At 37.5% G+C, this 15700-nt stretch overlaps 1 protein-coding gene across 1 annotated transcript; it reads left to right on the forward strand.

The window, feature by feature from the left end:
* Window positions 1-3073, forward strand: LOC116657799 (beta-defensin 118-like). Its single transcript, XM_032461176.1, has 2 exons — window positions 1-308; window positions 2791-3073. The coding sequence occupies exons 1-2, from the start codon at window positions 167-169 to the stop codon at window positions 3036-3038; spliced, it is 390 nt and encodes a 129-aa protein (XP_032317067.1). The 5' UTR covers window positions 1-166; the 3' UTR covers window positions 3039-3073.
* Window positions 3074-15700: the final 12627 nt, after the last annotated feature.

The following is a 15700-nucleotide window of genomic DNA, read 5'->3' on the forward strand; positions in this document are numbered from 1 at the left end:
TTATATACTTCCATGATATTTTAACCTTCTCTTCTATTCTTCTGCCTCCCCTCAGAGGACCTAGAATTAAGGCTCTGTGTTGTAATGCTACTGGCCAAAGGATAAATGTTTCTTTGTACTTCTCCTTGTTTCATTATCAGTGATCCAGCCCCCTGAACCCCGCCCCATGGAGGCAAATAAAAATCTGAGTCCCAAGCTCCATTGCAGAATGTTCTGGACTCTTGGACCTGCCACAGCCTTCTCAAACACCATGAAATTCTTGCTCCTGACCCTTACTGTATTTTTGATCCTGTTCCAGATGTTGCCAGGTAACCGGAACCAGGGAAGAAGGAAAAGAGAGCTGGGACAGGGAACTGCCCATGAAAGTTTAATATCTTTCTGTCCATTCAGATAGGGTTTTTAAGGGCTCCTGAAATGTTCTTGATCTTATCAGAATATTCTCTTCCCAGGATAAACCAGAGGTCCCATATAGAAACGGATATCTGGCCAGGATCTCTAGAGCTGAGTAGAGCAGGATGTCTTCTGAAAAAGACACCCTTCAATACTCAGGTGTAATCTCAGCGTGTAAAATTGCCTTTGGTACTTTGCCCCAATCTATGTCCCGAGGACCTAACTAAGCAGCTGTCTGACTTCAGCTGTCTTTCTAGTCTTTACCAGATCAGGAGTCCTGAAGCATATCTTAGACATTAGGTCTTATTATCCCTTCATATGAAATCCCTGTTCCCATAGTCTGGGGTGATGGTATCTACAGAGCAGTCATGTGGAAGGGAGCACATGTCCTTCCTGCTCCTTTCCAGCTACTGAAGTCTGTGATTTTCTTCATGATTTGTAAGATTACACAAACACGTGGCCAAAACTTTGAAACTACTGTTTATGAAGGCCTGAATAATTTTTTAGACAAGGTACCATTCCCTTCATCTCTCTGATGTTTGAAACCTTTCTACGCATTTATAAATATGAAGGTACCTATGCTTTTTTTAACCAAAAGAAATGGCTACGTATTGCTCTAAAATTTTTTCTGCAACAATATATGATAAACATCTTCCTCGTCAGCACAGAAAAATTGGCCTCGTTGCTTCTAGAAGTCACATACTAGTCCATCATATGGACAGATCATACTTTCTACATCTAACCCCTATTGAAGGTAAAATGTGCTCTTTCCAGATATTTGATAAGACAAACAAAGCTGCAGCTGATTTCTTGCACATATGTTTTTACTTACTTGGACAGAAATTTCTCTGTAAGTTCCTAGAGGTCAACTTTCTAGATAGAGTAAATTTATAATTTTGTTTTTCTTAAGCACTTTCTCTATGTCTCCTTTGGATCAGACATAGCCAGAAGAAATCACTTGCCTTCCAGGGCAAAAGAGCTTAAGAAAACCCAAATGACCACTCTTTACATAAACCCGGAAAAATCAGGGTTGTGGCAAGTTCTCAATTGTAACACTGAAAGGAAAATAAATAATTTAATAGTGAAGGAAAGGAACCCTAAACCTAGAATCTTATATCCATTTACACTGTTATTTAAATGTGGGAGTAGAACAAAAATATTCTCAAGCATCATCTGAGGGCCTCAGAATGTTTGCCACACAAAGACACACTTTGAAAACAGTGTTGGTGAAAGAACTCAAATAAAAAGAGAAGTAAATCCCAGAAGGATGTTAGCAATGAGAGGTAAGAATTATCAATTAATTTGTAATTTTGTAGTTGACCTAAAAAGAAAAGTAGACTGAATGGGAGGGATAGACAAAGAAAATGTATCCCATAATTTCCATAAATTTTAGATAATCTGCGTGATTAGAAAGGGGATGACCAAGTCTCAGTGGAGAAAAAGTCAAGGAATGTGAGAGCACTGCTGAGGTGCTTGCCTTGATAAGGTCTAAGATATAATTATAGATGTTTCAAAATCAATAAAGATAGGTGTCATGGACATGGGCTTTATGTTATTGCTGATAGCATAAGAGTAAAAATAAAATAAATACATTTTAAACCATTTGAAAAAAATACCCTTATTTATTCTAATTAAAAATAGCAAATAAGAAAAAAACCGCAATAAGTGGAAAATGTAAAATAAGATAGGAGAAATAAGCCCAAATATAATTTAATTACAATAAATATCAATGGATTAAATAAAGGCTTAGGCTCTCAAATGAGAAAGAAAGATCAAACAACATGTTGTCTAAAAGACACAGACTTCTTAAAATTGAAGTATAATTGATTTACAATATTGTATTATTTTCAGGTATACAGCAAAGTGATTTGGCTACACATATATATGCATATATATTCTTTTATTCTGATTCTCTTTCATTATAGGTTATTACTAGATATTGAGTATAATTCCCTGTGCTTTACAGTAAATTTTTGTTGCTTATCTATTTTATGTGTACTAGTTTGCGTCTGTTAATCCCCTACTCCTAATTTATCCCTCCCACTTTCTATTTCCCCTTTGGTAACCATAAGTTTGTTTTATATGTCTGTGAATCTGTTTCTGTTTAGTATGATTTTTTAGATTCTACGGGTGGAATTAAATTAGCCCACTCTGCTCAGTTAATTTCATATAACGATACAACTTCTTACTTAATAACATCAGTTCCTGCTAGCTAGCAAGTTGCTTTGACATTGATAATAAGATGCTTAGAAATATAGTGTGTACTGAACCTTGCTTTGCTTACACAACCTCCCTTAAGGAGCACGAGGTTATTGTGAAGATTACAGATATGGCCACTCTAATTGTTATGACTATGAGCCTCAATGTCTTGAGATAATTGCCTTTCTTTACTCTTTTCAGTCTGCAGGGGCCGAAAATCTTGCTGGATCTTGAAAGGACACTGCAGGCAAGACTGCAAATCTGGTGAACAGATTAAAAAGCCATGTAGAAATGGTGACTATTGCTGTGTTCCAAGGAAGACAGATTCTCAGCACCATGGACCACTCCAAGCACCTATCAGGAAATCTCAAACTTTTAATAATAATTTGAAAGGAACTTTGCATTTGGAGCATGTACCAGGAGTCATCATAGAACCAGCAAGAATTTAGAGTGAAGCCGAAAATTTGGAGGACTTCTTAGGCCAGGGACTGTTAACTTCAGTCTCTTTTCCATGGGTCCATTAAAGCACATGAAAAACTCTTCGCTGTCACTCATTTCCGTCCTCAAAAGGCTGGATTAAGACCTTGAGGTGCCCAAAGCACTGAAAATACCATGGTGTCCCACCCCCATCAGTATATAATTCTAAACAAGACAATGGTAAACAAATTAAATAGTTATAAGGAAATCCAGAAACTTTCCCATGAAAGTATACTCAAAGAATTTTTTTTGAAACATCAAGTATCAAATTACTTCACCCAAGAAAAACACATTCCATTTCTTCTGCATCTGCTTTGATAGTATTCCAAGTCAGAGGCATTATTCTCTCCATTTGGGCCTCTGCCTTCCCAAACAGAGTTTGGCAAGCTTAAGGGAAATTCCCTGTTTTATATTTGCTTTCTGGTTCAACATAAGTAGTTCCTTGATTTTTTTTTTTTTTTTTTTTTTGCAACAGCTACCAGGACAGTAAGAGTTTTTTTGTAAATTAAGAGCCTCAGATAAATGCATCCTGTTTATTACTAACTCACCTTTGGTTGTAAACCTCTGTGTAACTTAGGCTAATAGAATAGAATATAGAGCCCAGAAATAGACTCCCTCATGTATGGTCAGTTAATATTCCACAAGGGAGCCAAGAATACTCAATGGGGAAAGAATAGTCTCTTCAACAAATGGTGTTGGGAAAACTGGATAACCACATGCAGAAGAATGAAATTGGGCCCCTATCTTACATCACTCACAAAAACAAACTCAAATGGATTAACGACTTAAATTTAAGAGCTGAAACAGTTAAACTCATAGGGGAAAAGCTTCTTGACATTGGTCTTGGCAATGATTTTTCAAATATGACACCAAAAGCCCACACAACAAAAGCAAAAATAAACAAGTGGGACTACATCAAACTAAAAAGCTTTAGCACTGCCAAAGAAACTACCAACAAAATGAAAAGGCCACCAATGGAATGGGAAAAAATATTTGCAAATCATAAGGGGTTAACATCCAAAATATATAAGGAACTCATAAAATTCAGTAGCAAAAAAAAAATAATAATAATAATAATAACCTGTACATGAAAAAGTGGACATCACTAATCATCAGGGACATTCAGACCAAAACCTCAATGAACTTGGTAAAAGACTAGATCATAGTTGTCTTCACTACAAAAAAGAAATGATAATTATGTGACATGATAGAGGTGCTATCATTGCAATGGCAATCATATATGTTTGATACAATATATAAATGTATCAGCTCAACCTGTCCCATACCTTAAATTTACACAATGTTATGTGTCCAATAAATTTCAATTAAAAAATAAAACACTTGTCTAAATAAAAAAATAATAAACCAACAAACTTCTGTCTGATGCCCTGCCCTAGAAAGTGGCCGGGCCAGAAGTGTGCCCTGAGGAATCCTTGTGTCTCCTTTGCTTAAAGACTAAACAACAAAGATAACTTTGTTGATTTGCAGGCTCCAGGGGCTTATTTTCTTGACCCAAGCTCCGACCATATTTGGCAATCCGAGGGCCTGTGTAGAAAGTAGCTGAACCCTGTGTGATAATACTTGTCTTCCTAAACATATTTGTGTTAGGGGAGGAGGCCCCAGAAAAGGAAAAAAAAAAAAAACCCAGAAACCTCAAATAAATGTTCCAGCATAAACACCAAAGGGAGGAGAGAGCTCAAGATCAGGTTCATTTGATACCTTTTTGTGGCCTCCATTAAGAGGCCCATTCTCAGAGTGGGTTATGGCTCAGTGGTAGAGTGTGTGCTTAGTATGCATGAGGTCCTGGGTTCAATCCCCAGTACCACCATCAAAAATAAATAAATAAACCCACTTATCTTGTCCCCCTTCCCCCCCCCCACCAAAACCTACAAGAGGTCCATTCCCAAGGGCCACTTCGGAGTCCTCAAGGACTCTGTATTGGTTTTGATCTCTGCACATCTCCATCTTCTTGGAGACTCAGCAAGATGAGAAGCCTTGAGCTCCCCTTCATGGTTTGAATATGTAATGATCTCACATTATGGGAACCTGTAAGAAAATCTTGTCCCAAATAAAAAGAAGGGCTTTTAGCAGCAAGTGAGGTTAAGCCCTGCTGTACTGGCCACAGTCTTGCAGAAAGTTCCTCACTGAGTAGCCCTCATCCAACCAGTTTTTGTTAATAATTATAAGTTCCCTGCAGATATGATTCTTTCTAAGCTTCAAATGTTAAAGTATCAGGAGCTCTATTTCCCTTTTGGGAAATTGAACAACAGTTAAATTTGAGCTCTAAGAATAAATCACTACTCAAAACATAGCAGCACTAAAAAAAAAATTTTTTTAACTGTGACATGGAGACTAGTACTATCACACTTCATAGATAAGAAAACTGATGCCAAATAGGGTCCATTTCATTAATTATTCAACAGATGTTTTCCAAATAACAATGATATTGAAAGACATTGTGGTTGACACTGGGGCTACAGTATTGAAGATGCCAAGTTTGTTGCCTGATCCAAGGAAGCTTTCTATCCAGCAAAAAGTGGAAAATAAACAAGTGAAAAATGATGAATTTTTTGTTGCTATTATAGGTGAAACAAGAAAGTGACTCAGACCAAATAACAACTGAGTAAGAGTGCCTACTTTAGAATATTCAGAGAAATCCCTTCTGAGAATGTGACATTCAAGCTAAAGCCTGAAACAAATAGCCATGAAAAAGTATCTTAGGCACAATGTTCTAAGGAGAGGATACAAAGAAAATATAGTCAGGATATGATAGAATATATTGCAATAGCAAATAAACCCGGAAATCTCAGTGGCTTAAAAACAGCAATTTATTTTTGCTTATACAAAGTCCAACGTAGGTCACTCAGACATTCTCCAACTTGTCATTAATTACAGCATCTGAAATATGTGGCATCTAAGATTATCACACCAAGGGGGAAAAGGGCTGGATGATCATATAAATTGTCCTTAACAGCCAAGGTAGGAAGACGTTCATCATTTTACTACTTATTCCCATTGGCCAGAGCCCAGTCACATGACACTAACCTAGCTACAAGAAAGGCTGAAAAATGCAGAAGCACATGGGTATTGGTAAGCTAACAGAATCTAACATGGTCTGAAATACAGCCAGATCCTCTTAATCTCAGAATGGCAAAGTAGCAATCTCTGAGCAACCCTCTGTCTCCATATCTCCAAACACTTCCTAAAAGCCCGTGACTTATAAAACCTTTGCGTGCCCTCCCAGTGGCTGTATCAGATGCTTGATCAATGTACCAGCCAACAGACTGTTGTTCTGCATGGGTTAGCATTTACAGATCTGTCCAGTTCAGTGCCCCATCCCTCTGCCCCCACCCTAGAGAGGCCAATAAAACTCTAGTTCAGATTCATACTGCGCAACGTGTTCTGGACTCCTGGATCCACTGCCTCCTACTTCCCAAGGACCATGAGACTTCTGCTCCTGACTTTTACTGTGCTTGTGTTCCTACCACAAGTGATCCCAGGTAATCAGAACCCAGGGAAGCTGAGAAAATGGAGGTAGAATAGGCTCTGGCCCATGTAAATTACAGTGTGTCACTGTACCCCCTAATCTGAGCAACGCCATAGCCCCCATATTGGGACTACATTCCCTGGCAGGGGTAGACCTGAAGGTAGACAAGTTATCCGCAATCAACAGGGGCAACCCCAACATCTGAGTTGTCCTTGGTTCTCTGTTCCAAGTTGCCACCTAAGGAACCAGATGACAGCTTAACTCATTTCAGTTCTCTTTCCACTTTGTGCCAGCTCTTGAAAAGGATTCCCCAAGCCTACTTTCCTAAGTTTCCCTGATCCTAGAAATCCTGTTACAGCTTTAAATGAGTTCTTTTCTCTTTTCTCAGAGCCTGGAATTGAGCAAACAGGTCAGAAAATATCTGCAGAGCTGTTATGCAAAAAAAAAAAAAAAAATAGAGCTGAATTTCCTTCTCTCTTGTCCAATAAAAGTCTATGCTTTTAATAATCACTGCTTTTATAAGTATATCAAAAGTCACAACCAGAACTTTGAAATTGCTACTGAGGAGGACCTGAATAATTTTTCTATTCAGCATACCCTGCTTTCTCCTTTGTTGTAAATCTCTCAAGATACATTTCAAAATATGAACACAGTCATATAAAAACTAATCTATATATTCCTTTTTTATATAAAAAGTAAGCATACCATACATGTGGTTATGCTGTGTTCTTCATTCACTTAATAATATTTTGTGACCATCTTTTCATGTCACCACCTAAAGATCTGCCTCATTCTTTGTAAAGTTGTAAAATTCCACAGTGGAATAAGTCATAATTTATGAGCAGTCATTTGGGAATTCCCCAGTTTTCTAAGAACCCATCAAGGAACGTACTTGTATGAATATCTCTACATATTTGGATAAGGATTTATACAAAATAGATTTCCTTGAAATCAGATGGCTTTGAAATCAAAAGGTAAGTGTGAAATATTTTATTCCATTAATTCCTCCTGTGTACGCCTTTCAGGACAGTGCCAGTAGAAATAAGTAGATCTCGAGAGGTTTTGAGTATAATTCTCCAGGTGCAATTCCAGACACAATCAGGGACAATTTCACATGATCCACATGGGACCAGTGTGTCTGTTTGAGTTCTGGTGGTGGTGTTGAGACTAGGAAAGACACAGATATGAAAGATCTTGTTAGAGCAATCCATAAATCATTGAAATGGAACATGTAGGGAGCAAAGGAAATATTACATGTTCTAGGGTTTTAAGTCTGAGTGTTCTGGTAAGAGATAAATTTGGCACCATTCCCTTAGGGGGAATAGTTGAGATGATGAAGGAAGCATAATGTCTTCCTATTTTATCTTGGACCATCCCTATGTTTAAGAAAGAAGAATAAAAATCAGTGATATTTATAGGGGCAGGGAAATCTCCGTACCTCTCACCAGCAGTGCACCAGGGTCACCACGTCACCATAATCCCTCCAATGCTCAGCATTATTTTTACCTGTCTGATGGGTATAAAGTAATATCACACGGCTGTTTTTATTTGCATTTCTCTTACTGGGATCAAAGTATAGGAACGGCTTGCTTTCAGTGACCTGCAAGACCCTGGGAGCTCTCAACTTCCATTATATTTCTCTAATTCTCTCCACCCAACTTTGTCTGCAGTCACCATAGCAACCTAAAGGTTTTGCAGAAACTTTGGGATAATTCCTGCCTCCTTGCTTGCTGCTTCCTCTGCCTGGTACACTTCCCCCACCAGTTAGTGTCATAGCTCACTTTCTCACTTCCTTCTTAATGGGGTCTTTTATTGTTTCCCTTCTAATCACACACTTCCTACTCACCCTTCCCTGCTTCCTGCTCTCCAGAATGCTTATCATCTATGCTAACAACATCTGACGTAAAAAAAGGTCTCAATTTTTTCTCTTACTTACAGTCTCATTTACTGTCTCCTGAGAAGACAGATCCCCGTAAGAGCAGAAAGTTTAGCTCATTTCGCTAATGAGAGTAGCCCCTGTATCTTGAACAGTGCCTTCAACATTTGTTGAATGAATAAACTTGTGCCTTTTTCCACTTCTGTTAATTGCCTGTTTATATCCTTTGCCCACAGTTTCTACTGGGCAAGTGATACTTTCTCGTTGACAGGCAGGAGATCTTTATCTATATTTTACATTATTATCTCATCAGTTTTAGTCCCTGAATATTGTCCCCCAATCTGTCATCTACCTGTCTATAAATTCTGCCCATGATATATCCTTCAACTGAACAGAAATACTTAATTCCGGGCTATTCAAATTCAACAGTATTTTGCCTTGTGGGTTGTGATTGGTGATTTTGTTAAAGAAATTCTTCCCATTCTTGTGTCTAAAAGGAAATCTCTGACATTATCTTCTAATAACTTTTTAACTTTGCCTTTCACATTTAGATCTTTAAGCCACCAGATGGAATGTGTATATCCACTTTTGTTTTTCTCATGGAGTTCACCAGTTTGCCCAACACTGTATGCTAAATAATCTATGCCTCTCCATTAATTCACGGTGAAATTGTTATTGTGTATCAGGTTCCCCATTTAAGCATGGGTCTATTTCAAGCTGTCTATTCTGTTCTATTGATCTATTTGTTCTGGTGACAATCTACTATATTTTTTGTGTTACCATGGCTTGGTAGGCTGTCAGTGTCTAGAAAGGCAAGCTTTTGTCTTGCTTTTTAAAAACATAATCTTAGCAATTGATGGCTTTTATACTTCATTATAAATTTTAATGTAAAATGAAGTTTCCTCAAAATCCCACTAGGATTTTGATTTGAATTCCGTTAAATTTGTGGATTAATTTATAGGGAAGTGAATCTATATAATTAAGTCATCTCATTTAAGATCATGTCTTCTGCTATAGTTTTAAGACCATAGAGGTCTTAGATATTCTCAGTTTAAAACAAGGTATTTCAGAGCTCTGCTGTGTATGTTAATATATTTTCTAGTTAGTTGTGGCTGATGTAGAGAAGTGCTAATGAGTCTTGTAGGTTGATGTGACACAACTTCTAAACCCCTATTAACTATATTTTGTTGGTCCCTTTTTTATATTATAATCATGACTGCTAGAATGAATGACAATTTTCTCTCTTTCATTCCAATCCTCATACTCTGGTTTGGTGTTTTGTTTTGTTTTTTTTTCCCCTTTAAGCATTGGCCAGGTATGCGACTATTATTTCAAATAATAGTAATAATAGAGAATATCTTTTTGTTTTCCTGACCTTAGTGGGAATTCGTTTCTCCATTAGATAATGTTAGTTCTAGAATTTACTACATAACCTTCACCAAATTAAGGAAATTCCTACTATTCTTGCTTTGCCTCAGGTTTTCATCATAAGCAAGCATTGAACTTTATCAAGTCATTTTTCTGCATAAAACAATATAATTCTATTATTTATCTCCTTAATTCCATAAAGGTAGTAAATTTCATTGAAGGATCTTTTAATGTTGGATAATATTTTGCATTTGGAGTTAAACCCTACTTGATCATAATATATTTTAATACACTGTTGAATTCAATTGGCTGATACTTCAGGGTTTTTAAAATCTACATTTATAAAGAAAATGAACCTATTGTTTTCTAGTTTTAGAATCAAAGTTACAGTTGTCTCACAAAAGGAGTTTGGGGTTAGTATATACATATTACCTTATATAAAATAGATAAACAACAAGGACCTACTGCACAGCACAGGGAACTATATTCAATTTCTTGTAATGAGTTGTTATGGAAATGAATCTGAAATATATACATATGTATGTATGGGTATAACTGAATTGCTTTGCTTTACATGTGAAACTGACATGGTAAATTGACTACACTTCAATAGAAAGTAAGAATTAAATAATAAATAAATAAATAAAATGATGCAGGCAGCTTTTCTTTCCCTCACTCTGCTATTTTCTGGAACTTTTTATGTAAGATTAGTATTTGGATCTTCTGTGAAATTAGTAGAACTTATTTTTAAAATCAGCTAGGATAAGAGCATCATTCACAATAGCTCAAAGCTGGAAGAAATCCAAATATCTGTTGATTGATGAAGAGATAAAGAAACTGTGGTCTACACATGCAGTGGAATATTATTCAGCTTTAAAAAGGAAGGAAATTCTGACACATGCTGCATGTGGATGAACATTGACGACATAATGCTAAGTGGAGGAGCCAGTCACAAAATGGCAAATAGTGCATGATTCCACTCACATGAGGCACTTAGAGTAGTCAGATTTATCAGGACAGAAAACAGAATGATGGTTGCCAAGGTGGTGGGGGTGAGGTATTTTTTTAATGGGTACAAAGTTTCTGTTGCAAGATTAAAAAAGAGTTCTGTGGGTGATGGCAACACAACAAAGTGAATTATACTGAACCATACACTTAGAAATGGTGAAGATGCTAAATGTTATGTTATACGTATCACTGCAGTTTTTAAAATCATCTAGAACAGACTCATAGGCATAGAATACAAACTTGTGGTTGCCAAGGGGGTGGGGGGTGGGAAGGGACAGACTGGAATTTCAAAATGTAGAACAGATAAACAAGATTATACTGTATAGCACAGGGAAATACATACAGGATCTTGTGGTAGCTCACAGAGAAAAACAAAATGTGACAATGAATATATGTATGTTCATGTATAACTGAAAATTTGTGCTCTACACTGGAATTTGACACAACACTGTAAAATGACTATAACTCAATAAAAAAATGTTAAAAATCATCTAGGGCTGAGGCCTTGGGGAAGAAGAGTTTTTTTCACATTTCAATTTTCAAACACTGATTAATTGATGTAGGTTTGTGTTTTCTTCCTAGGCTATCATTCAAATATTTTTAGGCATTTACCTATTTCATCTAGACTTTAATTAATTTTATTAGTGTAGAATTGTTGACAGTTCTTTTCTGTTATTTTTTACATGTTGTATCTGGTTTTATTTCACCATTTCATGAATGGTGTCATTTCTATTTTCCTTTTTTTTTCTTAATCAGTCTATCCAGATGTTTTCTGATTTCATTATTTCTAATTTCATTATTTCTACGCTTCTAATTTGTCTTATTTTTTATCATATTGTTTAATTTTCAGATACATGGGATTTTTCATTCTAATTTTATTGCATTTGGTTGGAAAATATAGAATGTAGGCTATTAAACAAATGGAATGTATTAAGGTTTTTTTACAGACTAAAACCTTGTTGCATAAAATGTTGTCCATGCACTAGCAGTACTGGTACCTAGAGGATTGTTAGAAAAGCAGAAACTCAGACCCTTTCCCACCAATTGAAACAGAATCTGCATTTTAACCAGGCTTCTATGTGATTCATATGCAAATTACAAAGTTTAAGAAGCCCTAATACCTTCATCTTTCTTAGGAACACCTAGACCATGGTAAGGCTCTAATAATGTTCTATTTCTTAATCAGAATGCATGGGTGTTCATTTTATTATTTTTTAAAGTACAAGGATATATTTTATATACTTATTCAAATGTATATTTTGAAAGTATTCAAAGAAATTTAGCCACGTAGGATGTGAGCAATGCAAATAACTCAATCCCAGTGACAAGAGGAACTTTCTTTATGTGGGTAGCTTCACACAGGCCCAGTGGCTTCTTTATAACTAGTTCCAATTCCTTCTGACTAGCAAGTGTCTTTTCGTTTATGGTAAGAATGCATCTCACTTTCAGAAAAGTTTTTAAAAATGGACAGATATGAGTTTGGGAACAGATACTTTCAGAAACACAGTATTTACCACGCCTGAGTCGGGAACCTCGCGGCCATATTCTAATTATGACCCGTGATGTTGTCATGGGATGTCAAGTGCACAGCCATGCTTGTAGAATTGAGAGCACCGGTATCCTAAAATCAGTGGTATTTCCTTTTGTATTTCAGCCTATCGTGGTGGAAAAAAATGCTGGCATAACTCAGGGCGCTGCAGGAAAAAATGCAATGCTGACGAAGTCATAAAAGCAGTATGTAAAAATCATCAATCCTGCTGTGTTCCAGTCGAAGAGCAAATGCCCTCAAACGAGGAAACTGTCACTTCTTACAAACCCTCACCTGATTTGGTATCGGGTATTATAGATCAAATTGCAACAGAAGGGCCCTCTACAACCAACTGAGAATAAAGCTCAGGAATAAAGGAGATGAAAAGTCTGACCCGGCAGTGAAAACTCATCTCTCTCTTCCAGAAGTTCACCCAAGTTCATGACTTCCTCTTGGTTGTCACTCACCCCATCCTCAAAGGGATAGATTAAGTCATATAGATTAATGCACTGAACATACCACCATGACCCAACACAAAAAAAGCTGTGTAAAGAAGTCCAAAATTTTCCAATGATAAACTCCTCAGTGCTTTTCTTGAAATTTCAAATTATTTCCACAAGTTTACATCCATTTTCAGTGCCCCGGTTGCAGGTTACCTATGCCCAGCCTTAACTACTTAAAGTAGTCCAACACTGGTCTTTCCATTTGTCCCTCTGTCTTCTCAGCAAGTCTTTTGGAATCCCAAAGGCAGCCAGTGTGTTAGTCCTGCCTCTCGATGGCAGTATAAATGACCACAATCAAAATTCCAAGTCTTTGTGTTTGGGAAAGGAGCTTCTAGGATCCTTATGAAGGCTTCCTTTTATAGCCGCAGACACCTCAGGTGAAAGCAACCATCTTAACAGCTGTCTTTGGCCCTAATGCCCCATGTTCTCGCTCACTGTAGGGAACTGGCCGGCCCAGGTGGGAGCTGGGAGGACTCGTTTTTACCCCAGTTGCTTCAGATCGGAAGAGAAGCTGTTGAAAGTTTGGCTGCATAGGTCCGTCTCCTTGACCAAGCCTTGACCACATATAGACATCCAAGGGTAGAGATGGCCCCTTAATTGTGGGTGAAAAGATGGATCGTTTTGTCCCCCTTATTACTGAGAGTTTTATCTATCTGCCTGTGATGGCACAAAAATATATTCACACCCCATCCCCTTTCAGAGAGGTCCAGCCACACAACTTCACCAAATACCTCAGTGTTACAAATCTACTAATCTTGCTCTTTCTGAGACCCTGACCAACCCACCAGTCAACCCTCTGTCACTGTCCATGAATTACTACAGATCCATACCTTAGACTAGCCCTCTTTCTACTGAAAAGATTTCCCTTACTCGCTGTCTAATTTCAGGGCCACCTCTAAATCAGGCTGTCATGCAGTACTCCTGGCTGGTGCTAGCAGATCATTCGAATTACTAGTAATTCTAATATTTTCAGTCTTTGAAAGTCTGAATCTCTGGTCTGTGGTTTCTGCTGGCCTAAATTCAAGGTACCTTATTTCCTTGCATGTTTTATGATTTGGGGCTCTGATCTTTGCATTTTCCTTGGAAATTTATCTGAGTAAATTAGTTGAGTCCTGTCCTAAAAGTCTATCCTTTCATTTGCTTCTGTCAGATGTCTTTGTCACTATGAATTTGGGACAACTTTAAGCTAAATCTTCATCTTGATTTTTCTGGGACCATTCATACACTGTGACTTCAAGCTAAGAGACTATGTGAGAGCCAGTTTGAGGCTGTAAATTCTCAATGGGGTTTTTTCCTATATACTAAGTACCAAGGTTCAAGACCAAGCAATTTTCCTTGACAAATCGAAGGTGAAGGAGAAGGAACATTGTATCTGTTCATCTTTACACAGCTTAGATAAAACTTTCAGGACCAAGATTTATGTAGGAGTCCCCTGTTAGACTCACACTTCTTCAGACCCTAGACACTACTGTCTTCTCTCCCCTGCCCACTCCCACACTGGCCAAAGTCATGGAAACCAAAGGTCAAGTTCACGTGATTCCGCAAATGTTCTCAAGACAAAAGCCAACTTTAGTTACTGCCTTCAGAAAAGTACCTGGTTTCACCGGCCTTTATAGTCTTTATCTTTTTTTTTTTTTCTTTCAAAATCGAGGACACTTAAGTTTCTTTTTTGGTATATTTTAAACAAGTTATTTTATATATTTTCAATGGGAGGGTTAATCTGGATTCTTAGATTATCATTCTGCCAGAAACAGAGGTCCAGAACCAACACTTTTCTCCAGGCTGTAAGCATTGTGGTCGTGAGAGGATGTGTGGCAGCACAGATGGAGGGAGAAAAGAAGGTAACTGTCAAAGGATGAAGCTGTCAATGTCTGAAACCAAAATATTGAAACATTGCTTTCCTAAATAAAATAGAGCCATCCTGGTCATGCATAGGCCATTAGGTGGAGCAAAGTGCTGAACTGTTACAGCATTTGACAGAAGCCTTTTGGGGAGTGGTGTTGGTTACAGATGTGGGGTTGAGTGATGTCCATTTAGAAGTGTATACACAGAAGTGAATCCAGCGTTGATTGGCTGACCTTCAAAGCATAATGCTATCCACGAGAATTTGGTTTTCAGAGGTGTGTTCACTAAACCAAGTTGTCTCTACTCAATGAGAAAGGTTTAAAACCTTTCAAAATATTTATTTACTATCATGGCTATAGAGCTGTCAACCTTTTCCCAGGAAGGAGGAGGGTTTTTATTCTCACAAGAGACGAGAAACTTCAGAGGAATGCAGTGAGACAAAGGACAGAAAAGGAACACCCCAAAATAAATGAAGAGCAGCCCAAAAGTTAGGAGGAAAAAAAGAAGAGTGAAGCCACAGAAGCCAGTCAAGTTAAGATTGTCAAGGAGGGGATGAACTGTGGTTGGAAATGCTACCAAGAGGCCGAGTGAGATAGAAATTGAGCAACAAATATGAAACTTTTAAAAACAAGTTCTGCTGGTGACCTTGGCCAGAATCAGTAGAACAATAACCACAAAAGCAAATTGTAAAGCGTTGAGGACAAGCAGAGAAATCGAGAAAGATAATTGGCAAGCTCGGCTACTCTCCTTTTGACAAAATGTGGAACTAAAATGGAAATATTAGCAGATATTAGAAAATAAGATACTAGTAGAGGTAAGACATTAAAAAGTCAAATTAGAATTTTACCTTTAAAAGCTAGTGTTGGTTGTAACTGAGGGACACAAGCCTCCTAGCTTCTCAAGAAGTAAAAGACCTTAACGATCATCAGAAAGAGCAACGGCATCTGATGTTTCAGGTCCTTCCACGGTAATCACCAAACAGACATTCAGCATCACAACTTGAAACCTTGACAGGAAGA

The sequence above is a fragment of the Camelus ferus genome, chromosome 19, assembly GCF_009834535.1.
Source record: "Camelus ferus isolate YT-003-E chromosome 19, BCGSAC_Cfer_1.0, whole genome shotgun sequence".
Classification (NCBI taxonomy): domain Eukaryota; kingdom Metazoa; phylum Chordata; class Mammalia; order Artiodactyla; family Camelidae; genus Camelus; species Camelus ferus.